The sequence below is a fragment of the Agelaius phoeniceus genome, chromosome 30, assembly GCF_051311805.1.
Source record: "Agelaius phoeniceus isolate bAgePho1 chromosome 30, bAgePho1.hap1, whole genome shotgun sequence".
NCBI lineage: Eukaryota > Metazoa > Chordata > Aves > Passeriformes > Icteridae > Agelaius > Agelaius phoeniceus.
This window is the reverse complement of record NC_135294.1, coordinates 5,027,362-5,054,558: the sequence shown is the minus strand read 5'-3', so window position 1 is coordinate 5,054,558 and position 27,197 is coordinate 5,027,362. Positions and strand designations below refer to the sequence as shown.

General features: G+C 52.8%; 3 protein-coding genes across 4 annotated transcripts; all 3 read right to left on the bottom strand.

Moving 5' to 3' along the window:
* Window positions 1-2,563: 2,563 nt before the first annotated feature.
* On the bottom strand, window positions 2,564-11,751 carry GPAT4 (glycerol-3-phosphate acyltransferase 4). Its single transcript, XM_077191812.1, has 13 exons — window positions 11,632-11,751; window positions 9,285-10,247; window positions 6,684-6,753; window positions 6,083-6,380; window positions 5,924-5,998; window positions 5,387-5,476; window positions 5,182-5,275; window positions 4,631-4,746; window positions 4,349-4,404; window positions 3,942-4,027; window positions 3,609-3,737; window positions 3,453-3,532; window positions 2,564-2,925 (listed from the first exon to the last, which is right to left on the bottom strand). The coding sequence occupies exons 2-13, from the start codon at window positions 9,447-9,449 to the stop codon at window positions 2,817-2,819; spliced, it is 1,368 nt and encodes a 455-aa protein (XP_077047927.1). The 5' UTR covers window positions 9,450-10,247; window positions 11,632-11,751; the 3' UTR covers window positions 2,564-2,816.
* Window positions 11,752-11,864: 113 nt separating this feature from the next.
* On the bottom strand, window positions 11,865-19,347 carry GINS4 (GINS complex subunit 4). 2 transcript variants are annotated; one of them, XM_054650618.2, is made up of 8 exons: window positions 19,196-19,347; window positions 19,021-19,107; window positions 17,987-18,100; window positions 17,478-17,575; window positions 17,079-17,167; window positions 16,657-16,747; window positions 16,466-16,570; window positions 13,052-13,189 (listed from the first exon to the last, which is right to left on the bottom strand). In XM_054650618.2, exons 1-7 carry the CDS (start codon window positions 19,340-19,342, stop codon window positions 16,474-16,476), a joined length of 723 nt encoding a protein of 240 aa, XP_054506593.2. In that variant the 5' UTR covers window positions 19,343-19,347; the 3' UTR covers window positions 13,052-13,189; window positions 16,466-16,473. The 2 variants fall into 2 exon arrangements, with proteins under 2 accessions (XP_054506592.1, XP_054506593.2); XM_054650617.2 differs by lacking the exons at window positions 16,657-16,747; window positions 17,079-17,167; window positions 17,478-17,575; ... (1 more) ...; window positions 19,021-19,107; window positions 19,196-19,347 and having other exon boundaries at window positions 11,865-13,189.
* Window positions 19,348-20,341: 994 nt separating this feature from the next.
* GOLGA7 (golgin A7) lies at window positions 20,342-26,576 on the bottom strand. Its single transcript, XM_054650621.2, has 5 exons — window positions 26,357-26,576; window positions 24,977-25,129; window positions 24,144-24,245; window positions 22,843-22,906; window positions 20,342-21,587 (listed from the first exon to the last, which is right to left on the bottom strand). Exons 1-4 carry the CDS (start codon window positions 26,465-26,467, stop codon window positions 22,859-22,861), a joined length of 414 nt encoding a protein of 137 aa, XP_054506596.1. The 5' UTR covers window positions 26,468-26,576; the 3' UTR covers window positions 20,342-21,587; window positions 22,843-22,858.
* Between the last annotated feature and the right edge of the window lie 621 nt (window positions 26,577-27,197).

The following is a 27,197-nucleotide window of genomic DNA, read 5'->3' as shown; positions in this document are numbered from 1 at the left end:
TGCACAGGTCCCTGTCCAGCCCCTGCAGGGAGCATGGGGTTTGTAGTGCTCCCCTCTCAGCCATGGGACAGATGCTGGGCCAGGACGGAGCTGATGGAGCCTTTGGGATGGCAGGGATCTCCCAGGGGAGCACGGTGGCAGTGCCACCAGGAAGGGACACATCGCTCTGTGGACAGAGCCAGCGCTGGGCAGGAGCAGGTTCCACATGGTGGGAGAAGTGAGGGGCTGCTGGTGGGATATTTTTTTAACATTTTCTAAGCTGCCCAGCTTGGCTGACAATTTTTAATGTACTAACTGCCTGGTCCAGTGAGCTGATTAATTGGTGCTGTGGAGATCAATACAAAACAGAAAATTAAAACAATTTTAAAGTGATTAAGTAGTTTAACACCTGTCTGATGCCACGTCAGGGCTGGGAGACAAATAAAGCAGGTGGCAAAGGGCCTGCTGTAGCCAGGGAGAGTGACAAATGGCTGCTGCAGCCTGGCTGCCCTGTGCATCCCCACATTGAGACAGGACCCCAAAGAGTGCTGATCCACGCAGGGACCAGCCTGGCAGGCAGGACTGCCCCTTCTCCTTGCGCTGCCCGCTTTGAGCGCTCGCTGCTGCAGCAGAGCTGTGCCCCTCAGTGCTGGCAGAGCCGGCAGCAGCAGCTCTGCCCAGGCTGGCCCCGGTGCCAGGCAGCCTCAGGCTGCGTGGGCAGAGCCAGGAGCCACGCAGGGGGTGCAGCACAAGGCAGGCCAGGCTGGCAGGCAGATGGATGGCAGCTCCGCTTCAATTCCGCATCCCTTTTCTCCCAGACAAACCCCGTCGGATTTTCATAAATCAAAGCGCCACACTGTTTAATAAAAATTTATTGACTTACAAGTGATTATTTATCAAAAGGCCATTAATAGCAGCTCCGGGAATGATGTGCTACTGGGTGGTGCGTGGAGACTAATAGCAAATCAATGCCAGCATCCGGGCAGAATGCATATGAGGGCTCCTGGCCCCAGTGGGGTGCACGGCTGCTGCAGCCAGAGCCAGCAGCCCCTACCCCGTGGGCCACCCAGTGCTCCCCCCTTGGTTATTTATGGCTTACAAATGAAATGATCGATACTTTTAATCTAGAGCTAAATTTATTAACTTTCTCATCGGAGAGAGACATATTGACTGGGGGCATGGGGTGGGAGAGCCAAGGAAAGATGGATGTGTGCCTCCTAACCTGTCCAGCCAGCTCCTTGCCTGCTGTGGAGTGTCCTGAATGCTGCTGGGGACTGTCCCCAAGCACGGCAGGGTGGCTGGATGTCCTGCAAAGCTGAGGAGGGCTCTGCAGATTGCTGTGGCATCAGGCACAGGGCACCCAGCTGCAGGCAGATTTGTGGGCACCTGCAGCTGGATCCAAGTGCCCGAGGACGTGGCAAGGGCTGAGCACCTGAAGGAAATGTCCATGGCACCCCCAGAGAGGAGAGCTCTGGGGACACAGCCTTTGACAGGGCTCAGGAGGGGCTGCTGAACGGGGAGGAGAGCCTGGCAGCAGTGTCCCTGTCCCCAGCTGCAGCCATCCACAGCACACAGTGAGCACAGCACTGCCTCAGCAACCCACAACTCACTGCAGCTCCCCCCAGGGCTCCCCACACCACAGGCAAGGTGCAGGGCTCTTCATCCAAATGGCCCCTGAGCTGGCAGCCAGAGCAGCAAAGTTCCGTCAGGTACATAAAAAAGTTGAAAATTCAGATTTAAGGCCACTTACACAGAGCAGCTGTCCTCACCTGGCATAGCAGATGCCCTTCCCAACAAACACTCAAGGTACAAAGGAGGCACTTGGGTAACTGCCTTCTCCAGAGCACTAGGAAATGCAAGCAGGCTTCAGCAGGTAGCAGTGAAACAGCTCTTGCTTGTAAGAGCAGAGAACCCAGTGTAAGTGCTCAGGTTTGTAGGAATGTAAGGAAAATGGGAAAGTACATGGGAGAAATGCTCAAATGCAAGTTGTTTTACCAAATAATTTACATGCAGAGCAAAAAGGGCCACAAGATTTCAGGTCTCGTGTGTGCATGACAAAGTCAGATACCACTGTTTCCCTCAGGAGACATCTGAAAAGGGATTTGCTGCCCTAGCCATGAAGTCTTGGGCTCTCCTACACACTCCAGGCTCCTACTATAGCACGTTCAGATTCCTCAGGAGCCCCACCTGCCACTCCAGTGACACCTGGCACCCCACAGCCCCCCCACAGGGGACAGAGGGAGATTTCCAAGGAGTCTGATCCTTACTGCACCAGGAGCAGTGGAGAGGCTGTTACTGACACTGCAGAAGCAACAGTCTGGGTCAAGCTGACAGGAAGGTGGCAAAAGAAAAAGATTTCTCCTGGAAGTGGATCTGAAAATGGCCTGAGAGGCACATTCTGCTCCTAGGGGGCTTATGCCTCACACATGAGTGGGACAGGCTGATGAGGATTCCCTTGGTTGTCAAAGCAGCCACTTTCAGCACAGCTCAGCAGCTTTTGTGTTGTGAGAGACTTGTGACTGACACACATGCACATCACACCAGTCCTTCCCTGGGGCTGGACACACCAGATGGAAGCACAGGACACCGTAAGAGTTTCATTTAATACTGCCCCTGCAAGGGGCTTCACTGTAACAGTAACAAGAAGGCATCTTTGCCATGAGCTGCCAAAGGCCTAGAGACTCCAGGCAGCAATAGTGCTCCTCAAAACAACAGCCAGAGGATGAAAAAGCCAGTCCCAGCAGCTCTGGAGTAGCCCAAGTCCAAAGATTGAGAGGTGCTCCAGACAAGCCCTGGCTGGTGCTGGAGGCAGGGTGGCAGTGCTGGAGGCAGCGCACTCAGGAGCGGCTCCGGTCTTCATGGCTGCCTACAATCATTTTGCTGTAGAGTTTCTGTTGCTCCTCCTTGAAAGCATCTTTCACCTTCTCCCTTTTCAGTCCTCCATCCCTGGGGAGAGAGTCAAATCAGAGAGGCTGCAGGCAGGCAGCATCTTCATCTGGGAGTGTTCAGGGCAGGTCAGAATTCCAGTTGCCCTGGTGGCACACCTGGCCCCAAAGAGCATCACTTTCTCACCTGGTTCTGCCTGGAGCTGCCCCCATGGCCCTGCACTGTGCTCAAAATAGCAACTCTGCCAGAAACATGAGCTACTCTAGCAGGGCTACAGGAGACTGCCTGCCTGCCTCCTGAGCTCTGAGACCTCAGGGCCTAGGAAAGCAAGTTCCCAAGCTGAACACACCTTGCTGAGTAGGAACAAGTCAAACCCAGGGCATCCCAATGAAAGCTACAATCAGAGAATGAAGCTCTGATGCCCAGCACACAGAAGCAGCAAAGACTTTGGTCCCTGCCACAGAAGGATATTCCTCCAGAAGCCTGCTCTACCCTAAGCAAGAAACAAAAGGAGCTCTACAGCCCATGAGCACATCCCAGGACAAGGAACTCTGGCACCAGGAAGAGAAAAGCCTGCTTGGACTCACCAGAGCAGATCCACAAGGCCCCCCTGCCTGGCAATGGCTGACTTCACTCGATTGGCAAACTGCACTGCGTCCTCTTCAGGCTGGGGCAAAACAAGAGTGTTCAGCAGGAGCAAAGGGCACAGGAGCACAGTGATCAGACAGGCTGCTTCACCTTACCTGCCTGGTCATTGGGGGCAAGTACCAGACACTGCAGACAATGGCCCAGCTGGTCATCATCCTCAGGAGGTAGGTCACCATGCCATACTTGCTGCTGTTCCAAAAGGCATCTCCAAACTGGGGGTCATACTACAAAGGCAGAAGAGTTCATGAAGTCAGGAAGGGGCTGCACCCTCTCTGAGGCTCCAACTTCCACCCCAAACTGAGCTAAACTGAGCTAAACTCAGCTCACTACAGGGAGTGACCTCAGCTTTCCTGTGCCCTCAGACCAGGCTGGGCTGGGCTGCCAAGACAGAGATACAGAGGGACAGACAGACTTGTGCCTTGTCATACCTTGATGGCTACAGGGTAAACTGTAGCTCCAATTTCGAAGCTCCCCTTTTTAAACATCATCACAGATGTGTTGTTGATGCATGTTCCTGTAAGAGACAAGCACAATCTTAACTTTCCTCTGCAAGTCAGTTCAGAAGTCTAAGCTACAGGCTTAAGGGCAGAGTAACCCTGCAACTCTCCCCTAGCTCTCCATCCAATCCCTGCTCTCTGTGTGCACAGAAAGGGTCACTGGGACATCATGTGTGTCTCCTGCACTCTGGGCTCCTCAGTTCTAAAGACACAATGTCCCTCTTGTTTCAGTGGAGGGGCTCAAGCCCTTGGCTGTGTAAGAAGGAAAGGGACAGAGATGTGGTGCTATCTCAAGGTGCCTTCTCCACCCTGTGCTTTTCTGGCCTTGTTGCACTCACCTTCTGGAAAAATAAGAATGGGCAGTTTGCTTTTGTCCTGGACATGTTCTGTGAGCCTAAAGAGAAGAGTGTCAAAAATTAGCAGAAGGGACAGATGCTCTCAGTAGCAATCCACAGAGCACAATAATCCATACCCTGCAGTCACCAGGGACTGTCAGGGTGCCAACAAAGGGGCACAATCCCCCAGCACTTATGAGGCCTCACCCAGGGGAGGTGCCCAGCCCTGGCGTTCCCCCAGCCCTCAGAGCCACCCCTGCAGGCAGCTGTCACACACTGTCACACCTTCTGGCCACGAGGTGACGATCCTTGACCTCGGAGCGCTCGAACCAGACGTGGGGACAAGCTTTCACCATGGCCCTCTGGATCACACCCATGAGCCCTCCATGGATCTGACCCACCTGACCAGGACAAGAGACACAAGTTACAAGACCTGGGCACACATGGAAGTCAAGGCTGCATTCACAGCCAAACTGAGGTTTATCTTCCTGCCTCTATCCTGGAAAGGCTAAGAGGGAAAGTCCCAGGCTGTGATCTGAAAGACAGATACAGCAAACCCCAAGTGCTTTCCCCATGGCAGGAGGTCCAGCACTTTGCTCTTCCAGCAACAGCAAAGCCTAGAGCTCTTCTTGCAAAGCTGCACCCACAGAGCTCTGGTGCTTCAAGCTCCAGAGCTCTTTGAACACCACAGACAACAGAGTCTGACAGTGCCCCACCATGTCATGCAGGGCCAAGTAGTTCTACATGCTCCAAAGACTCTTGCTGCCCACTTCCTGCCCCATAACAAGCTCTGCTGCTCCCTCCATGCAGGTGGCCAGGCAGAGCTGATACCTTACCATGGCATAGTAGCCATCACTGGCCAGGATGATCACATCAATGGGGGAGGTGTGATTGGCCACACAGATGCCTCCATTTCGGGGTCTGTTTTCTCTACAAAACAAAGGCAGAGGTGAAGAAAGAGGGAAGGAAGCATGAGAGCTCCATAATGGCCAGCATGGAGCACCCCCTGGGCAGGGACAGCCTGGAGCAGACAGGCCTTACCTGTCGTGGTAGGTGATGATGGCTGTGAGGGCACGCACACAGATCCGGTAGCACATCAGGTGCACGTGTTTGCTCAGGAAATCCTTACACCTGCAGCCCAGGACAGAGACCATCACTCCTATTATATATATTATATATACAATATATATTGTACATACTACAATATCCCCTGTAACAGTGCCACTCAGCCCAGTGAAATCCAGCCAAGTCTTCACATCTCTCCTACAGAAACACAGCATATCCTGAGCTTTGCTGTCAGCTTATGATCACTGATTCTTAACTCATGAGAATAAATTTTTGGCCTTTTCTCTTTTCTGTTATTACTCCTTTAAGAGGCCAGGGCTGAGTGCTCTGCCACAGGCTTAGTGCTCACATCTAAGCCCCTTGTTGAAAATTACAGGGTGCCCATTCCTGAGAGACCACCTGCTCTGCCTGCAGGTGGTAGAACAGAAAGCTTTGTAGGGAAATTTCAGAATTATAAAGTCTCAAACTGCACGGAGCGCTCCCCATCTGCTTCTCCCTCAAAGATGCACTCACCTTCCATTTGGCAAATATCCCACCACTGTGGTACCAGTCACCAACAAGCTGATGCCAGTGAATGCCAGTGCTATCCTGCAGAAAGAGGGAAACCACATGCTAGAAAAACCCAGGCCACCAGCACCTTCTGGGCAGGCAGGTGCCAGGAGCAGGAGTCACCTGAGGGGCAGAAGGAAGCAGTAGCGGATGAGCACACCGAGCCCCCAGAGCACAGTGAGGCGCAGGCTGATGTACTGGAAGTTGTAATTGGTCCTGCTGAGCAGGTTCCAGGACTCCAGCTCTTCAGCTGAGAATCTCTTGGTCACTTCATCATCCATGATGGTCTCGATGCCTTTGCGGCAGAAATAGAAAATATCTGAGAGCTCAAACTCAGGGGTGTCCAGGGCTTTGCCGCTGCCGCTGCGGCGCAGCTCCTTGATCTCCTCCTCCAGGGACGTTGGCTCCTTTGCAATGATACCTGCAACACAGCACAGGCAGCTCTCAGCAAACTGGGACTTGCCCACTCAAAGGGAGACAAAAGTCAAGGTCCTCCCTCAACCACCCTCCTCAAAGTCCCCTTCCCTTCTCCAGGGCAGACAGGCAAAAACCTCCCCACTCCCAGGGTGCTTCCTGCCCTCCCTCATGAAACAGAGCTCTCTACAACTCCCTCCTGCATGGAAAAGACTTCCCAGCAGACCTCAGCTGCTCAGAGACACCACATTCACCCCACCTCCCCACAAGAATGTCGAACTCCATGTCCCCATGCAGGGCAGGATCTCACCATTGACATAGGGCTTGTACAACGGATGGTTCTTCTCCTTGGCACCACGCTCTATTCTCAGTGTTGCCCACTGCAAGACAGACAGGACAACCAAGATTGGAAGTAACTCCACACTACTACTGCCCATTTCAGAGCTGACTTTCAGGCAGGACCATAGTGCAGGGGAGAAGATGGGGCTGAAGTAGGAGGCTTCCATACAAAACAGAAAGAGTGAGTGATGAACTCAACTGAACTGAGGTGGAAGCAGAGGCTGGCCTGGAAGTGCCAGAGGGAGGAAGAGTGCTCAGTGCTGAGATGGCACAGCAAGGTTTTCTGCAGTTTCTGTGACCTCTCAGCTCTGCTGCACCTTGCACGTGGTTGCCACTGCACAGCTGCTGTCTGAGCTGTGCAGCCTGCTGGGGTGTCTGCAGCACAGTGCAGGAACTGGTCAGGGCACCAGTGCTACTCTTCAACCCTTGTTTCTTCCAAATTCCAAGCAGAGACTGTGTTTTCAGGCTGCTGCTGACACATCAGGCTGATGATGGGATGGGATCCTTTCCCCTCTGATTCAGCTGATGGCTGCTGCTGCTTCTCAGCTCAGCAATCTGCCCAAAACAGCAGCAGCAAGCACCCTCAGACAGCTGGTTGCCAAATCCTGTGCCAGGACTACTTGTTCTATCAGCTAATTTTCAAGGGCACCAGCACAAACTGCAGGCTGTATTTCTGTGCAGTATTCCTGCCTGCCCTCCAAATAACCTTCACAGCCTGTAATTCATATAGGTCTGGAAGGAGAAGCTTCAGAAGAAGAAGGACTGGTGTACAATCTGCTTCTCTGTGTGGAGGGGAAGCTGCTGTGAACTCTGGCCTCCCAATCTCAGCCCATTCCAGCAGCAGATCAGGAGGCAGCAATGAGGGAATGCTGACTGCATACAGAGAGTCCTGCTCACCTTGCAGCTGCCTCTGCCAGCAGCCACACTTCAGCATTGCACAAGATTGCCTGGATGCTGCCAGCCCAGAAGTCAGGAGAGGAGCTCTGACCTCACAGGAGTTAAGCAGCCTATGGAGAAGGCAGTGCTTGCAAGGCCAGCACATCTCCATCCTGACTGTGGCAGCAGCAAACTCAGGCTCCCACCTGAGAGCCACCAACCAGACAGGTGCCCTCCCTCCCACCAACCCAGGAGTGCTGCTGCCAGCCAGGCCTCACAGCTCTGGCTGTGTCCCACAGGCTGCCAGACTCTGCCACACTCCCAGCTCCTGCCCCTCTGGGTTCCCAACATTGGCCTTGAGTGCTGGGAAATAGCCCCCCAAAATACAGTACTGAATGGTCAAACTTAATGAGTGAATTTTCCACCAAATCAGTGACCAGTTGTGCATGAGTGCTCCTCTATTCAACCACTAAGATCCTTTAATAAAACTGGAATAGACTTCCCAGTCTTTTCAGAAAAACAGTTTCAAACACCAATATAGGTGTTGAGAGTAAATGTTCCTGAATTGAAGGAAGAGGGGGAAAAAAAAGAAAACATTGTGAAAAGTTCTATTTAAAACTTTTTTCTCTGCCAGCTTCAGTCAGTAAATTTGTAGTCAGGTCTTCCAATATCTGTGTTAATGAAGCCCCTCACAAAGCCCAGGGTCTTCCCATTTATACCTCAGGCTTTTGGGAGGACTCAAGAGTTTAAAGAGCTGAGCTCCAGGGCTGTCTTGCCAAGCCAGCCAGTACAGGGATACTCTGGGGACAATCATGGTATAATCATATATAATCATGGTATAATCATAATATAATCATGTTCCAACAGCAGTAGCTATACCATACATCCTTTAGCAGCATGAACTCCATATTTAAGAGCCTAAAACCTCCCTAGCAAACACTTTGCCTTTAACCTGGGCTGCCAGGATAGGGTGGTATAGGCTTTACCTACTACTCCTAGTAGATAAAAAATTCTGGTCTGGTCAGGAACTTGCTTCAAGAGGTGTTGGCTCAGAGACAGCCTATAAAATTAGTGCACCAAAGGCAGGCAAGGGAACAGCATGACAACAAGCTGGAAAATTCCACTTGGCCTCTCTGTGCCAAGAGGGTGGGCAAGGGCTGCTGGTTGTCCTCCAAGGCAGCAGGTCCAGACAGGGCTCAGTAGGTGACACTCCAGGACAGAAGCATGTGGAGAGCTCTGGGTTCTGGCCACAGACCACTCAGGGCTTGCAGCACAAATGTCCTGCCTTACCTCCTCTGCTCTTGCTTCCTCCCAATGTGACTCAGAGAGGAGCAACATGGTTGCTGGCTCTGGTCCCTCCCCATCACAGCTGGCACCACTGCAGCAGCACCCTGCCTTGCCTGGGACACCAAGCCCTCCAAGCTCCCCCTCAGATCCTGCTGACTGCACCTTGCCAGACTATTGCTTTACTTGAAGATTTACTAGATTAATTACAGGGAAAAAACAGCCCACAAACAGAGGTCTCAGCAATGGCATTTAGCTGAGATGAGCCAAAGAGGTCAACTGGCAGCAGCACGACATCCACAGCCCTGTATTCCACTCTATCACCCAAAATCCCCTCCTGAGGCAAAAGCCTCTCTTCCATGCTTGGACAAACCTCTGCAAACACAGAGAACACTCTGAAAACATGACTTACCTGAAAAATCTTTAATAAAGTTTTCATGTAAACCTTGCGGATGCCAAAGGAGACTCCAAAAATTGCTGGCACGATGATGAAAACCAGAAGCAGAGTGAAGAGGACAGTTATGGAAATCCCCAAGAGATTAACCACTAGGCTGTCAAAGGGGAGCAGGAGGAACATGGTGAAGGGCCCAGGCAAGGCTGGTGCCCTGCAGCCAGACAGAAGGGCTGCTCACAGCAATGAACCAATCCTCCTGTTACTCAGCAACAGTGTCACACATGCACCGAGTCTGCAGCGTGCTCAGAGACCCCATTCCAAAGTTCACATCCTTTCGGGGCTCTGAGAGAGGGAATGCAACAGGATCAGAGAGAGCACTTGGGAAAACAAGCCAAGAGTCTGCCAGGAGCTCAGGTGACTTCAGACGATGCAGGCCAAAGAGCTCAGAGCACACACACACGGGTTTGTCCACAGGCAGGGCAGCAACACGAGCGCAGGAACTGATCCCCTCCCAGGCTGCCACTGAGCAAGTCCTGCTGCGGGGCAGCTTGTGGAGAATCTGGCAGCACAATCCCCTGGTGGCTGCTGAGAGCATGCAGAGTCTCTTCAGAGGGACAAGGTGGAGTCCATCCCTGAGCCTGCATTGGAGGAGATGGAGGGAGTTGGCACTCACAGGAGCCTACCGTGTGTGGAGCTATTATTGTTCTGGCCACGAGGGCACGCGCACCAGCACGGCCGCTCCTCGCATGACGCCTGGAACAAGTTCAGTTCTGGAGGCCCCTGGCATCCACTCACGCTGAAGGGTCATTACAGACACCACTGAAAGCTTGTGCTCCTGGAAAGCCTTCAAACAGCACGTTGGCTTCTTGGCAGATGTGGCACTCACATGCCAGCAGCAGCAGCAGAGGAGGAGAGCCACTGGAGTCAGCAGATCGGAGATGTCAACGCAGGGAGTGTGGCAGAGGCAGTGGGCTCTGAAACCTGCAAGGCAGTACTAGGGCTGAGGTCACACCGTTCACAGCAGCTCCCCAGACAGCAAGACTGAGACTCTATATCAGCAACTCTGATAGTCTAGCTACTGCCTGTCACTGTCACAGACTGGGGAATCACCTCCTGCTGCCATTCATCCTCTATTTTCATACCATGCACACCTCAGAGGGAGCACACTCATCCAGAACCACGCCCACGGCACAGGATGCTGCAATCAGGTCTCGAGTACAGGAAAGGAGTGACAGAAAACCCTTCCTCATGACAAAGACCTTATCATGTCTCTCATTTCAGGGGCATCCGAGAGAAGTGAGGAAGCCAGGTACCCAGATTCCTGGGTAGGCATCACTTCCTCTGCTCCTGTAAGTCTCATGCCCAGTGACAAAGGGCAGATTTAAACAGTTCAGGACAGGAAGTTAGCCCCTAAGGGGAGAATTACAGCTGATGATTAGTCAAAGAAGAACTTGCTGGGGCACAGGGACCAGTCAAAGGTCACACACCCACAGGGTCAGCGGTGCCTTATGATAAAAAATGAGTCTGCTCGGGGGAGCCTGCCCTCTGGACATCACCTTCACCAGGCTCTCAACCTGAGGATGGGATTTAACAGGTACCTGACAAGCACACAGGGCAAAGGAGAGTGTGTAAAGATCCTCTTCCTCCCCTGTACACAACGTTCCAGCTGCTGGTTAAACACTGCTGTACCAGTAACGCCAAGAATAGTATTAGTGCTTCACAGTCACACACAGACCGGGCACCGGCAGAGGCAGCTCGTCAGCCACACGTGCCCAAGATGCCACAGCTGTCACCCATCACAAGCAGGACCGGTCACACGGGGCCCTTGAGGCGGCAGCCGCTCCGTGAGGACTCAGCCATGACTCCCCTGCCCCGAGTCACCGGCACGGCAGAGCCCACGTGTGCTGCGGCCCTGCCCGCGGGCTCCCGGCGCCGGCAGCCGCCCCTCCGGCCCCGCCCCGGGGCTGAGGCACGGCCGGGCGGGCCCGGCAGGCACACAGCCCGCTCCGCCGCGTCGGGGCTGCAGCGATTCACCGCTCGGCAGAGCAGCGGAACGGCCCGCCCGGGGCGGCCGCGGCGAGACCGGGGGCGGCGGAGAGGGTGGATCGCAGCTCTGTTCCCCGGGAGCGCGGCGGATCGCAGCAGGGCTGGGCCCGGCCCTCCCGACGCCCTTCGTCCTCGGTGCGCGCGGGGCGGGGACGCGCGGGGCCGGCGCGGGGGGCACTGCGGCGCGGCCTGAGGGAGGCCGCGCTCCCGGGGATAACGGCGGGCGGCCAGGCCGGGCCGGGCCCTTTCTGCCGGGCGGGAAGGGGCGCGGAAGGCGCCGCGGTCGGTCAGTCGCTCACTCCCTCCCTCGCTCACTCACCTGCTGCTGCCGCCGCCGCCGCCACCGGGCCCCGCTCCGCCCCGCCACGTGCCGTGCGCGCCCCCGCACCGCGCTGCGTGCGTGGCGTCAGCGCGCCGCCCGCGGGGCCGCGCCCGCAGGGCCGCGCCGCTCTCCCGCCGCCGCCGCCGCCAGGGGGAGCCCGCGCGTCCCTCCCGCCGCCCGCTGAGGGCCCGGCCCCGCCCCAGCCCCGGGAGGCGGACAGGAGGCAGGAGTCGCCAAACGCCGTCACTTTATTAACTCCCCGTTACAGCACCAAGCACCGCAGGCACCCCGCCGCTCCTGGCACAGTGAGCCCGCGGTGAGCTCTTCTCGGGAGCGCCAGGATGGTGCCCCCTCCCTCCACACAAGGCACTTGGGCAGCACCGGCTACCGCGGCTCCCGGCCTAGCTCAGAGCTGGCCGCGAGTCCCAGCTCGCAGCCCTGCCCCTGTCACTCCCCTACTCTCGTGTTGCCCTGAGAACCTACACGAAGGAGTTGCTTCAAGCAGCAAGAAGTGAAGAAGCTTCTGCAGTGACTGGCGGCTGCTCATGGAGCAGCAGGCCATGAAGGAGCTAACAAAAATGTGAGGAGCATCTTCTGCAGCTGACCCCTCCCCAAGGGACAGGGAGGGCACCTACATGTCCCCACACTGCCTTCCTACCAATAAGGAGCCCGGGTCTCTGAATGCCGCCAGGTCTGCAGGTGAGAAAGGACTAAAGCGGCAGCCCCAGAGGTGCCAAGATGCTCCCAGGCCCTGCTGGCGCTCTTCACAGCACAGGAGGCAGGGCGGATCACGCCCACCTGGCAGATCTTGTAGTTCTTCCCATGGTTGTTGTCCCAGTGGGTCTTTTGTCCACACTGGAAGGAGATGCAGAACTCTGCGCCCCTATGGGAAATGGATGGTTTGGGCAGGGTAAGCTCAAAAGTGAAGATGTCCGTGTCGGCTGAGCCGTACGTGCTGTGCATGTACTGGCAAGGGATGTCCCGGAAGCTCTTCCAGCCATCAAAGGTGATGCGGACCATCACTTTCTTCTCGTACTCGATGTTTCGAACCTTCACTGTCCCTGACAGAGCACGGCCCTGGATCACACAGCTCTCCAGGCACACCAAGTTGCTGTGCAGGCTGTTCCGGAAAGCCACGTAGTTTGCAGATGGCTGTGGGAAGTCCAGCACGTACCTGCCTGCTTCCCAGAGGGGGCTTTTCTTAGGTCTGAAACAGGCAAGGTCTGACAGGGCATGCTGCAAATCACAGAGGTCCTCCTCAATCTTTGAGAAGAAGCGGACAGCTGTCAGTGAGAGCCCCTTCATATCAGCAAACACAACCTGCTTCTTCTTCTGGCCCTTGGAGCCCTTGTCTCGCCGCTCCGGCTCAGGTTCTGCGCTCAGCTTCTGGTTGAGACAGGATCGGAGGGGTTTGCGGCCTCGGTTGCCCCGCAGCTCCTCGTAGGAGTTCAGCAGTTTTCGGATGGGGGGCGAATGGCTCAGGCAAAGCCGCACGGCCAGGTCCACGGGCATGGCTGGCGGGGCGACAGCCCGCCCGCTGCACACCTGGAAAAGCCTAGAGACGAACAGGGAGGGTCAGGCGGCGCGGCCCCGGCGAGCCCCCCGTCCCACCCGGCCCGGCCCCGCTCACTCGCCGCAGCTCATCCCCGCTCCGCTCCGCTCCCGCCGCCTCCGCATCAATGGAGCCGTGGGAGCGCCCGCGGCCGGGACACCCCGCCCCGGCCAATCAGCGCCGCCCCGCGCTCCCGGCTGGCCAATGGGAGCGGGCTGTGCCGCCTCGCCCCGCCCCCTGGCGGGGCCGCGCTCCTCCCGGGCCCGGCGGTGGCGGCAGCGCGTCCCGGAGAGGCGCCGGTAGCGGGACTGGCCCGGGGAGAGGGCACAGAGCGGCTCCTACCGCGCCAGGCAGGGGGAACAGAACAGAAATGGGCCCTGGGGCCAGAAAAACACGAGTGCTTTCGGAGGAGCAGCAGCTGTGCAGTGTCAACACCGGGAGGGAACTCTGGGAGAAAGGGGGGCATGTTCCTCTTACCCAGGCTTTAATATGTTCCTCAGACCTAAGCTTTAATGTTCCTCTTACCCAGGCTTTAATATGTTCCTCTTACTTTGGACTTTAATGTTCCTCTTACCCAGGCTTTAATGGGGGAGGCTTGAATTGGTTTCATACACCCCTTCTCAGATGCTTCTCTAAAGACAGCTATTTCCAGGGTGTCTAAGAAAACCCCAGACCTCCAGCTCATGCTCTACCAGCTCAGAAGTTCTTACCCTGGATGTGTGCACTGAGAAGGAAATTTGCTCACACGCAAGAGACACTGTGGTGTCCCTGACATCTATAATCAAAATCACCCTCACTGTTCAGGTCACATGTGACTCCTTGACAGTAAAGACTGTCACCTAAAGCAGATCACCCCTGCCTTGTTCTCCTTGCTAATCTCCCCAGAGCTGTCGAGCCATTTATGTTAAGCAGCCCTGATTGTTCCTGCTGACAGCACAGATTTCCTTCAGCTCATGACACAGCTGACCGACCTCCCAATATTTCTACATGGCCTTCCATCACCACCATGTCTGAATGTCTGCAGCACAATGCAAGGCTGGCCAAAGTGAGCTTGAACCCAGTGCCCAGCTGGCAAAAATATGATGCAAAAGCATGCTTTCCACACATCATCTTAATGCAAACCCCCCAACTTCAGCCACCTGGGGTAGCCAACACAAACAGGAGTCTTCCTAGCAATGAAAGCTGTCCCACCTTTCTCTTGCCCCCAGGAGAGCAGTTCTGGCTGAGGCAGGGAAATTGCAGTTCACCATCAGTGCCCTCCCTGTGACCTCTTCCACCATCCACCTACTTTTAGCTGTTCAGAGCTAACCACTGAGTAAACCCAAGCTATTCCCACCTGGGGGAGAGCAGAGAATAAGGAATGTATTTGCCATCAACAGCAGAACCCACGGACACTGGAAAAGCTACCCCTACTCTTCCCATTCTGTCCCAGCAGCACAGATTAAGGTGGATGCCCTGCTGTGTCTTCTCCTCCATTTAAGGACAAGCCAAACCCATCAATTTCTCAATAAAGTTGTGGACATTTCTCCTTCCCCCAGCACAGACAGAGCAGAGGTGCAGTGTGAGCAGTTCCACAGATGTTACACAGGTGTTTGGTCATGGAAGGACACACAAAATTTGCAGGTGGCATTTTCAGGTGTGCCACAAGTGACTCTCACCTGGAGCCTGGCTGATCTCAGCCATCTCCACTCTCTGCCCAGCCATGAAGACACAGCCATGTGCCAGCTGCAAGCTGCAGAGATGAGCTACACCACAGGCACTCTGGAAACCATCAGGTCAGTTCAAGTTCAGCCCCTAGGAGAGGACAGATGCCCCTCAGGCTCCCACTGCTGCAGCCATGTGACAAGTACGAGCTGTCAGGACAAGCATTCAGACTGAACAGGGCCAAGGAGAAAGGCTGCAGACGTGCCACCTGCACACTCCTCAGGCAGATCCTGTGGAGCACGCTTCCACAGCAGCAGATTAACAAGGATTTTGTCTGGAAGCTTCAGTCACCTCTGTGGAGTCGTCTGGCTGTAAATACACAACTCACAAGCCCTTCCTGGAGGGCTGTCCAGAGGAACATGCTACTGATTCCTCAGGATTAAACCCAGCCCCCTCTAAATGTCTATACTTGAAAGAATCTTCTTTACCTAAATGGATTAATTAGGAAGACTATAAACCACACATGCAAAGCCACTCACACTACAAGATGCCCTGTGTCACCCCCAGCCTTGCAGAGGAAGATGCTCCTCAGACACTCCTCATGCAGGGAAGAGAAACCCTGCCCCAATGAGTCCTTGTCTGCCCACAGCTTCTGAGGTACCATACAACACTCTGGCTTCTCCTCCAGCTACAGGAGGCCTTCATGGGGCAGCACTGCCAGAGGAGCTTTTGCTTTGTGTGACCAGCAAAAATGAACTCTGTGAACTCCCCTTAGCAGTGGCTTCTGCACAAGGGAGTTTGACAGTGCAACCTGAAGGGGTACCAGAGCCGCTCACCCTCTGCAGGGAGGGCATTCACATGACACACAGCAGAAACTACTTTCTCCTGAGTCCATGACCACAGCTGCTCCATTTTAGTGATGCCACCTGCCACTGCTCTTAAACAGGCACTGCAGCAGCTTCACTCTGGAGCTTTCCAGACACTGCCCTGTGACACAGCCTGCCCTCACCCAGGAGTGCCACAGGAAGGATTGTCTGCTGGGCATGTCACAGGCAATCAGGAGCTTGAGGAGCTGTGGGGGTAGTAAATGCCTCTGTGGTAAAATGTCACAGACATCTTTTATGGAAAATCCTTTCCTTAGGATTTTTCCTCCTGAGAAGCTGAGAGGCCTCAGGAACAAAATGTAACCAATGGTTATCTGCTACTGTGGAATGCAACAGGTGGATCTGGGATTGGGCTCATGTGGTTGTTTCTAATTAATGGCCAATCACAGTCCAGCTGGCTCGGACAGAGAGCTGAGCCACAAACTTTTCTTATCATTCCTTTCTATTCTTAGCTTAGCTGGCCTTCTGATGAAACCTTGTCTTCTATTCTTTTAGTATAGTTTTAATGTAATATATATCATAAAATAATCAATCAAGCTTTCTGAAACATGGAGTCAGATCCTCGTCTCTTCCCTCAACCTGAGACCCCTGTGAACACGGTCACAGTGCAACCCTGTGGTACTCACCTCCAGTGCCACCATGCTCTGTCCTGGGAGGGGACCCAGCCCCCAGGCAGCCCCACAGGGACCCCAGTGTGCTGAGGTGGGCAGGGGAGGTGCTGCTGTAGCTGCTCCCCCCACCAGGTGCTTACCTGTCCCCTCAGATGAGCTGCACAGCTCCCGAGGCCACCAGAGGGGCCACGGTTCTGTAGCGGATCAGGTGCTGGGAGCCCTCCTCCAGGTCGATGGTGTATTCCCTGCAGAGACAGGGGCATGAGAGCTGCAGCCCACAGTGACACTGCTGCCCATGACACCTGTGCCACACACAGAAATGCCCACCTACCTCTGCTCATCTGTCTCTGGCTCCACTAGGATGTTCTCCTGCCGCTCCAGCACCCTCAGGAACACAAAGGAGTCCAGGTTGGGCTTTGGAACTGCAAACGAAACATTGAGAGCACAAGCTCAGCCCTCACTTATGTTCCTCTGCAGAGCCCCGAGGGCTCTGACAGGTAACAAACAAACTGACAGGTGAACAAAGGGAACACCAGACCCTTGTAACCAGATGTGTGTGCTCAGCCTCAGTGCAAGACAGGAGTTGGCAGCAGCAGCATGGAACCATGCTACAACACTACCATCACATCACCTTTGCTCAACTGAGCAGCAAGTGGAGGGCTAGCCCTTACATTTGGGGCTCCCTGGAGCTTTCCCCACACTTCCACCCGCTTCTACAGTTTTCAGATTACCTTGGAGTCTGGATAGACTCACCTGACTTTAGGAGAGACACTTTCTGCAGGTTAGGTGGCATGTGTTTTAGGGCCACATTTTTCAGGTAAGCCTCTGTGTTTGCCATATACCTGAAAAAGAATTGAGTTGGTTAGTCAAATACAAATCTGCAGGGAGAGTATTGACTCAAAACAAGGGTAAGAGACAGCTCCTCATCCCATGGGCACAGCCAAAACCAGCCCCTTGGCCTACCCTGGGAACTGACCCCAAGTCACCAGAGTTATTTTCAGCTCCTTTCTTGCCCACAAGGAAATCTCCTGGTAAGACACACTGATTCTTACTTCAAACTGTCTGCTCAGTCTCAGGAACTTCAGCAAAAACACATAGGTAAGTTTCTATAATCTATAAAAGGGGAGGAAGACACATTGAAAACCTACTCACTCTTTAGCAAAGGCAAACTCCTCTGGTGATAAAATGGAGGGCTCCCCTTCAGCTCGAGACTTCTCCTTCTCCAGGATGTGGGGAAAAAACTTCTCTATCTAATATTGGAACACAACCCAAAAGAATGACACAGATCTATCTCCCAGGAGTTCAGTGTTTAAACCCCCACTCCCCACTGGATTCCCTCCACGCTGCAGGAGCAGCTGCAGGCCTGCCCAAATCCCTGCTCCTGAAGTGACTGTGACACCAGCAAGCCACACAACCAGCAGGACACAGGGACAGGAGTGGGACACATCCAGCAGTGCCAGCAGCACTCACAATATTGTCATCAACACTGCTGTGATCTTCCTTTGTCACAATACCAAAGTGTGTCCAGGAAATTAATCTGAGTTACATTTCAGAGAACACACTTTAATTAAACGCCGTGCTGAGGCAGGAATCCCTGTGCAGGTAAAAATCCCCCCTGAAATGAGCCTTTTTCACCCTCTGGGCAGCACAGCAAGCGTTACCTTCACCAGCCGACACCTCAAGTAGCTGCTGAGCACAAAACGGATCCTCTCGATCTCCATGTGATGAACACTGACCTTCAGGTCTCCTCTCTTGGCCCGTTTCAGGTTGGCTTCCTGCAAGAAAAAGCAACAAGAAGTTAAAATTAAACGGTTGAAACATCAAAGAAGTAACAGAGGAAGACAAGTTTTGTACATAGAACCCAGAAAACCAGACTAAGGCTGTTTGTGATGACCCAAAGCACACTGCCTCCTTTAGCATCAAAGTGTACTTGTGTAATTTGTGTGCTTGAGCCCCTTTCCAAGACAAGCTCGAAGAAGAAACTCAGAGAAGTTTTGTCACAGAGGAAGGGGAGCAAACGAGCCCAGCACTCCCAAAGAGCCTCAGGTGAGCAGGACCTGCCCACAGCACACCTGAGCCAGGAGCACCTACTGTGAAAAACGCCAATCAGTTGTTTTTAGAATTTTAAAAGTTCAATAGTAATAAAATGGTTATAAAAATAGTAACAATTAGAGTAGTAATAATTTGGACAATTTGAATTAGGACAATATGAGACAATAGAGACAAAGAGTTACAGGTACCTTTTTCTGGGCAAAATAAGCCCGAAAAAGGACCCACGTTAACAGATGATTAACCCTTAAAAGCAACAGCCTGTTGCATATTCATACACCTCATCCATGATGCATAAATTCAAACACAGGATTCTGTCTGGGCAGTGTCAGCTTCTTCCTCTGAATCCTGACAGCATCGTTCTGCCCCAGCGAGGTGGAAAGAAGGTCGTTTCTCCTGATAATGGAGCAATAAATTCTCTTTCTCTGAAAGATTTAGGTGCTCTGTGGCTGCTATCTCAGTGCGAGTCCTTTCTTTAGAAAAAAAGTATCTCACATAGCATAGTTTCTATTTTAACATTTTGTTATAACCTAAAACTACGTTTAGCACACTATTTAAGAGAATCAATACAGCAGCATCACTTTCTAACACAACACATATAATATTGATTTTAATATTTGAGAAAATACTCATTTTTCACACCTACCATATGGTCCAGCTGCTCCACAACGCACTCGATGATTTCAGGTTTACTCTCCAGCAGCTCCGGAGCAAATTTCTCATTCAGCCAGGCCTGAAAGAAAGCACGCTGTGAGTGAAACCGAGGAAATCCTCAGCTCCACAGCCCAGCCAGCCCAGCCCGTGGCTGCAGCCCGCGGTACCTGCTCCAGGCTGTGGATCAGCTGTGCTGGGGTCAGCACCAGCTCCTCGCTGTCGCCGTCCGAGTCCCCGCCGCTCGCGGCCGCCATCGCTCCCGCCATGACCCGGCCGGCCGCGCCACTGCGCATGCGCGGCATGCACGGGAACATGGATGGGGACCGGCCCTGCGGCCGCTTGGCCAATCGGGAAACGGAGTGGGGCCGCCGCTCCTCCCTCCGACCAATCAGGAGGCGAATTGAAAAAAGCCATCTTCTTCAGCCAATCAAGATAAAGATTGGAAAAGCCATCTTCTTTAGCCAATCAGAGCGCAGATTGAAGCTGCTAGGCCAACCAGGAGGCGGATTGAAATGAAGCTTTCTCGGCCAATCACGGTGCGACTGCAGACCGCAAGCTTTTTCAGCCAATCAGGAAGCGGGTTGAAATGGCCAATCAGGAGGCGGATGTAGCCCTTTTGGCAGTCAGGTGGCTCGGGCTGCAGCCTCCTCCACCAATCAGGGAGCAGCGTCCAGCTGCAACTTCTGGGCCAATGAGGAGGTGGGCACTGGCCGTGATGGAGCCCGGACACAGACACAGGGGGACAGCCCCCAGCCAAGCACCCGGTGGCCACCGGCCCTAATGGAGCCAGAGCCATGGAACCCACACAGTGGGAGAACAGCCCCCAACTCGGGCACAGGGACACAGCCCCCAGGGACACACAGGGACACAGCCCCCAGCCTGTACACAGGGTCACTGCCTCCATCCCGGGCACAGGGACACGGCCCGGACACAGGGACACAGCCCAGACACAGGGACACAGCCCAGACACAACCCAGACACAGCCGGGACACAGGGACACAGCCCCCAGCCTATACACAGGGTCACTGCCCCTATCCCGGGCACAGGGACACAGCCCGGACACAGGGACACAGCCCCCAGCCCAGCCTGGACACAGGGACACAGCCCCCAGGCACAGGGACACAGCCCGGACACAGGAACACAGCCTGGACACAGGAACACAGCCCCCAGCACCAGGTGGGCACTGGCCCTGATAGATCCAGCACCATCAAGCCCAGACACAGGGACACAGCCCAGACACAGGGACACAGACACAGCCCCAGCCCCGGAGTCACCCTGTCCCCACAGCACGGCGCTGCCAGAACACACCTGCACACAGTTTAAGAAAAGGTTTACTGATCCATCAGTACTTCTGCCAATATTGCAACAGCTGTGAAAGGCAAACACTGTTACAGTTTAGAAAAAAAACAAATTTATACAATGAAAATATTAATCAAATCTCAACCCCCCCCCAGTGGCTGAGGAATGAGCCTGGAGTTCCATATCCAGTATTAGCACCTGCAGCACCACCACCAACCAACCCAGCCCCTGCACCCTGCAAAGCATCTCCTCTGAACTCCTGAGTTCCTTCCACAACTGGACACTGACACTCGGCCCCTACACCAGGACACCTGGGCTCTGACACAGGAAAAGGATGGAAGAGAAGGGATTCAGCCAGCTTGGATTGTGGGGAGCTGCACTCGTGCAGGTTCTGCTGAGCAATGCACGGGGACGCTGAGGAATGCACAGCTCAACTCCTCAATGCGTGCCAGAGACAGAATTAAGAAATCCATCTTACACAGTATCTTACAGTTTGTCAAATCAATGTTTTCCTATAAATTATATGTAAGAAATCCATAAAGAAACAATTTTACACTTCACATATTAATCAGAGAAGGGTGGGAATCATTATTTTTATTGGCTCAGCATCCACTTTGCTGTGCTCATTGTTTGATGGCTGACCAGGCCAACAACAGCACAGACTCAGGGGCAGAAAAACCAGCAGGGTTAAAGTCTGGCTACAGCCCCCTCCCTCCAGGGACAACCAAGACCTTAACTCAAGGAACACTTTTGCCTTTTGGTTTTCCACAAGGATCAGCACAAGAGACGCTGCCTTGAGTCACTCCTCACTGGGAAGAGGCACTGTGTATCTCTGCACTCTTACACTGAACTGGAGGGAAATTCCCAACTTGGAGCTGGAGCTTTCCAAAGCCCAACTGACACACAGAAGGGTTTAAGAACCAGGGACAAACAGCACTGCACTTACAGGACTAAAACTAAACCTCTGTTGGGCTCAGAGCCCCATTTCTTTCAGGAGAGAACACAGCTTAACCACTTCTGCCTTTTCTTGAGGGAAAAAAATAAATCCCAAACCAAACAAAAACTAAAAAGTGATCCTCTTGCTTCCAAATCTACTGGAAAGTGGATGCTGACCAGCTAGGTCACCCCTTGGGGAGCAGTTGGAGGAAGTTAGTCCTTGTAGTAGATGGCACTGTGGATCTGGCAGCAGAGAAAGGAATGATGCTCTAAAGTAGGAGGTAGGGGAACCTTGGTACAGCAAGTCCACCGCTGAGCTATCATCTAGGAAAGAAGTTCCATATGGTTAAACTCCTCCTAAGTCAAGCCAAAAGCTCCCCCACACAAACCTTTCTGCAGTTACCATGTGCTGTGGTGAGCAGTGGGAGCAGAATCCAGAGCTCTCGATTCCATTTGTCCAAACAAAAAATAAAGACTTCCACTATTTGCTTCTTTTACCATAACAGGCATAAATATTTCCCACTCTTTTCTGCATATACTGCCAACAATCTGGATTTGACACTCCCATCCCAGGGCCTGCAGAGCACCTAACACAAGGGAGCCAGTCCCAAAGTCAGCTTTTCAAAAGCTGACAGTAATTTTGGTGGTCTATATTGGATACAATTAGCATGAGCCCCTGTCACTGTTGTATTTTCTGAAAAATCTCTTTGCCCAGGACTTTGTTCCTGGGAGGCTGAGAAGCCTCAGAGGAAAAAAAATGAAACCAATAATTATCTGATTTGCTTCTCCTGTGTTTTGCTGCTTTGGAATGTGGTTGGACATTGTGATTGTTTCATTGGCTTCATGTGAATTGTTTTTACTTAATGACCAATCAGTGTCAAGCTGTGTCAGGACTCTGGAAGGAGTTACAAGTTTTTAATTAATATCTTTTAGCCTTCTATAAGTATCCTTTCTCTGTTTTTAGTATAGTTAGTATAGTATTCTTTTCTATAATATAAATCATAAAATAATACATTAGCCTTCTAAAAACATGAAGTCAAATTCATCATTCCTCCCTTCGATGGGGGACCCCAAAAAAAAAACCAAAAAACCCAAAAAACTACCACAAGCCCCAGTCCTGCAAAAACCCCTCACTTTGTGAGAGCAGCATCAAGAGAGCTGAAAGCCTCTCAGCAGAGCTTCTCAAAGCTGCTGGGCTCTCTTACCTGCAAACATCACAAGTAAAGACATCAGCATGATAACCAGAACAGCAGCCAACTGAAAAACTGCAACAAAAAGTCTCTGTATGCTAGAGTACACCCAGGGACAGAGCCCATTTTTACTGACCTGAGAAGAATTTTGGACATGATATAGCACAAGTTAGCATATTTACACAATCAAGACTCAAATCTCTCCTAGGTTAAGCAACATCCTGCCCAGTACTGATATTTTTACTTTCAAGAAGAGCTGGTCCACACAGGATTTATGTGAACAGTCCTTGATTATGTACAAGGGTGGGATAAACTCTCAGCATGACAGCATCCAATCCTCTGAGCACAGACAGATGGTGAGACTGATTTGAGATAAAGGTAACACATACCTGACATTCCACAGTTTTATCTTCCACTGGTCAAACCTCTGTCTTCATAAATGGTAATTTCAATCTGCACAGAAAAGCTGTTAGGGAAACACACTACAGAGAAACTATGAAAGCATACCTAGAAAAAGGCAGAACGACATTAAGATGATGGGATTTTTGATATCTCAGCTGTTTAAAGGCAGGTCCCAGAGCTCCAAAGCAAAGGGAACAATCTATGTGAGATGCCTCATCAGGTAAGAGCACTGGCTCCCAGCACAGGAACTCGGTGTGGCTTTGAGCCTTGACCCCCTGCTAAATTTTGGGGAAGGCTGTGCACCAAGCAAAAAAAAAAAGTTAATACTGCTAAAAAGTCACCTACCAAACTGAAAATGCTTTTACTCAAGTTGAATGTTGAAGGTGTATGCACAATGGAAAATACACTGAGAAAAATGAGTCACGTGGGTGACAGCTCTGAGCTATTGGGACAAGGACACAGAAAACCCAACTGCAAGGAATTAACATTATCATCCATTGGGTTCCAAGTTGCTGTGGTTTCAATATTTTCAAAGAAAAGATGTGTTGCTCATTATACTTCCCCATTTGCTATGAGAGGTCTTTAGAACTTCAGGCAATAACCACATAAAATGTCTGGTACAGCAAGCCCACTAGAAAAGAAGTTTCATTTGGTTAGAAACTCCTCCTAAGTCAAACCAAAACTCCCCTACACAAACCTTTCTAGGCAGGACTTGCCTTGCCTTGCCTTGCAGGCATTTCTCTTAACAAGTTTTTATTCAGAAAAGCATTAAATGAGACCTTAACTTTAGTAGAATTTGAGCATAGGTGGATGCTGTACCTGGTGGCGAGGGGTGACAATGAGAAGTGGGGCAAGTTCTTCCTCCAGAGGGGGAAGTGTGGCTCAACAGCTGAAGAAAAAGGGTTGAAATAAGCCACACTGGGAGCAAGAGCAAGTGCTGGGCTTGCAGTGATGTTTGTATGTCAAAATCTTCACCAGAACCTGAGCTGAGGGTTGCACATTAACAGCCAGGTCTTGTTCTCACAACATCAATTTCTGTCCTATCAACATAGTCAGAAAACCAGAATTTCTGGAGGTTACTGGCATAGAGGAAGGATCTTGAGTCACTAAGGTCAGGTTCCACATCTTCATGGGCTCCCCACGTACCAAACCTTAACACACCAAAGCCTGACTGGGGACCAGGACACAGCAAAGAGCAACAATCACTGATTCTATATCCCAGATCAAGCATGAGCAGAGGTGCCTCACTGAGACACACCAGGAGACAACAGAAGGCACAGAAGGATACAACTCTTAATCCTCTTTCAATGGGGTCTGTCAGCAGAAGGCCCTGAGGAGCGTAGATCTTCTCATTCTGTTCCTGAATGAACTTAGCAATTTTCTTTAGAACCTGGGAATGAAACAGCACAGAAGTCACAGCTGTGGCAGTGTGAGCACTGACACACAACTGCTCTGGTGGATCCACAGTGCAGCATTCAGGGTGACCCCATGGGACCCAAACCAGCATGTCTGAGGTACACTAATACATAATATTATATTATATTAAAGAATGCTACATTAAAACTTCCTGAATGAACTTAGCAATTTTCTTTAGAACCTGGGATTGAAACTGCACAGAAGGCACAGCAAGGCCAAGGTGAGAACTAACACACAACTGGTCTGGTGGCTCCACAGGGCAGGATTCAGGGTGACCCCCATGGACCCAAACTGAGCAGTACCAGCATGTCTGAGGTACATTAATACATATTCTATTAATTCTATATATCATATCATAAAAATATCATATCATAAAAATATCATATCATAAAAATATCATATCATAAAAATATCATATCATAAAAACATCATATCATAAAAATATGAATCTTCCTGAATAAACTTAACAATTTTCTTTAGAACCTGGTCATGAAACAGCACAGAAGTCACAGCTGTGGCAATGAGAGAACTGACACACAACTGCTCTGATGGCTCCACAGTAACCCCCATGGGACCCAAACTGAGCAGTACCAGCATGTCTGAGGTACATCTGCACAGAATCTGCACCAAAACACTGCAAGCCACAGAAAAGCCACCAAGAACCAAGTGCTTGCCTGCAGGATGGAGGGGGAAACAAGCTCATACCTTTTCATAGTGTGTCTCCATGCACAGGAAGATGGTGTAGGCAGTCAGGCAGGCAAGACAGCCCTCAAGGTAAGATTGGCCCCCAAGTTTTTCAGCTTCTGCATAGAGGTTGTTCAGTGTCCGGACTGTCTCCTCAAACTGCTGCCTGTCAATCTGCAGGAAAAGCAAGTGAGGGTGTCAGGAGAACACTGCAGAACTCACCAGCACCCTTGGACATCCAGCTCCACCCAGGGATCACCTGTGCTGTGCTCAGAGCCTGGAACACACAGAGTTACAGAGCTGCAGCTCTGTGTTAGACACTGCACTGTGCTCAGGCTGAGTCTGAATTCAAACACAAGAGGGACACAAAACTGTGGTGTTTGTGAGGTCTTCAGCATGAGGTGAGAGATGAGAATCTGACTCTGTTATTATATTATATTACATTATAAAGAATACAGACAGAAGGTTTAACAAGAATGAACAATAAAAACTCATGACTGACTCTTCAGAGCTGATGGTGATTGGTCATTAAGTAAAAACAATTCAATGAAACCAATCAAACAATCTCCAGACTACATTCCAAAGCAGCCAAACAGAGGAGAAGCAATCAGATAATTATTATTTACATTTTTCTCTGAAGCTTCTCATCTTCCCAGGAGAAGAAATCCTGGTGAAGGGATTTTTCAGAAAGGATGACACAAAACCATTCAGAGCAACACGCCTGAGCAAATGTGCAATTCAACTGGGAAAAAAGCAGAATTCACACACATTAAAATGAATGTGTTAAATCACACTAAAATGGTTAAAATGAACAGGAGCAGAATGGAGGGACACTCCACACCCACAGTGCCTTGGTGCTGCTGCAGTGCTGACCAAACACACCCACAACACAGAAACAGGGAAGAGAAAAAAGCCAACCAGAGAAAGAAAATAGGGTAGGAATGCGTGTTTGTTTCTCTGTCACCCTAAGATACCACCTCTGATAGCGCTGACCACAAGGAAAATACTTGGGACAGCATTTGGTACTCGGGACAGCATTTGTGAGGCCGCTAAGCGGGTTGGGCAGGATTTCAGGGGAGAGGACAATGCCATCACTGAGAGCACAGAGCCGGCTCTGCTCTCACAGACACAGCGAGTCCATTCCGCTCTACCGCTGCACATCAGCCGCCTTCCCCAGCACCGACCACGGCCCGGGGACACCGGGCAAGAACCGCACCGGAACGGCCCCGGTCAGAGACTGGCGCAGGAGCTGCCACCCCGCCCTCGGGCAACCCGCGGAACCGGCTCCGACCGAGGCAGGGCACCTGCGAACGCCCCCCGAGCGCAGGCCCGTGAGGCCCGGCCCGGCCCTGCCCGGTGTGCGGGCTCCGTGCGCCGCGCCCGCCGCCAGCCCCGCCTCACCCGGTTCTCCAGCTCGGCCGGGAACTTGCTCTGGAACTGGCAGCGCGTCCCTCCGCTGTAGTCGCGCTGGATGAACACCTTGCCCGACACAGGCGCCTGCTGCGGCCTCATCGCGCCGCCGCCCGCTCCCGTCCGCTCCGCTCCCGTCCGCTCCGCCGCCCGCCCCGCGCACTTACGGCTGTCGCAAAACCGCCGCGGCTCCGGCTCAGGGCGGAAGTGCCGCTAGGCGCCACCAGGCGCGGCAGCGCGCAGACGCAGCCTCGGAGGCCGCAGAACCGCAGGAGGGCGCATGCGCAAAAGCGCCCGTATTCTATTGGGCGCACCGCTCACCTCAGCTCACGTAACACCCCCCCCCCCCCGGCCGTACTTGGTACCGCCCAGGCCCACAGGCAGCGGCCCGGTGCCCGCCGCTGTACCGGGACAAGGCGTTATCCCGGCGCCCGGTGCTATCCCGGGGCCCAGCGCTGTCCCGGCGCCCATAGGGAGCGGCGCCTGGCGCTATCCCGGGGTTCAGCGCTATCCCGGCGCTTGGCGCTTTCCTGGCGGCTCCCCCCGGCCGTACTTGGTACCGCCCGGTCCCTCAGGCACCGGCGCCTGGCGCTGTCCCGGGGCCGGGCGATATCCCGGGACACGGGGGCCGGTGGCGGCCCGGTAACCTTTGCCCAGAGCTCCGGGCGGCAGCGAGGGCAGCGGTGCCTCAGGCTGAGGCAGGGCTGGGAGCGGTCAGAGAAGGCAGGGCCGTGTCGGTGGGAGCTCATCCTCCGGGACCCGTCCTTCAGGAGTGGCCCTTGGGCTGCTCGTGCTGACGGTGCCCCTCTGCTCCTGCTGAGAGCTGTTAAAA

Bases quoted from the DNA above. Each gene is read 5' to 3' on its own strand.
- GPAT4 (XM_077191812.1), bottom strand. From the start codon at position 9,449: ATGTTCCTCCTGCTCCCCTTTGACAGCCTAGTGGTTAATCTCTTGGGG. The intron at 5,477-5,923 runs GTGAGTGCATCT...CCTGGGCTGCAG, and splicing joins GGATATTTGCCAAATGGAAG to GTGTAAGGATTTCCTGAGCA. The intron at 5,276-5,386 runs GTAAGGCCTGTC...TTTGTTTTGTAG, and splicing joins ATCATCACCTACCACGACAG to AGAAAACAGACCCCGAAATG.
- GINS4 (XM_054650617.2), bottom strand. From the start codon at position 13,146: ATGCCCGTGGACCTGGCCGTGCGGCTTTGCCTGAGCCATTCGCCCCCC.
- GOLGA7 (XM_054650621.2), bottom strand. From the start codon at position 26,467: ATGAGGCCGCAGCAGGCGCCTGTGTCGGGCAAGGTGTTCATCCAGCGC. The intron at 25,130-26,356 runs GTGAGGCGGGGC...CTTTTCCTGCAG, and splicing joins CGGCCGAGCTGGAGAACCGG to ATTGACAGGCAGCAGTTTGA. The intron at 24,246-24,976 runs GTATGAGCTTGT...TTTCATTCCCAG, and splicing joins TGGAGACACACTATGAAAAG to GTTCTAAAGAAAATTGCTAA.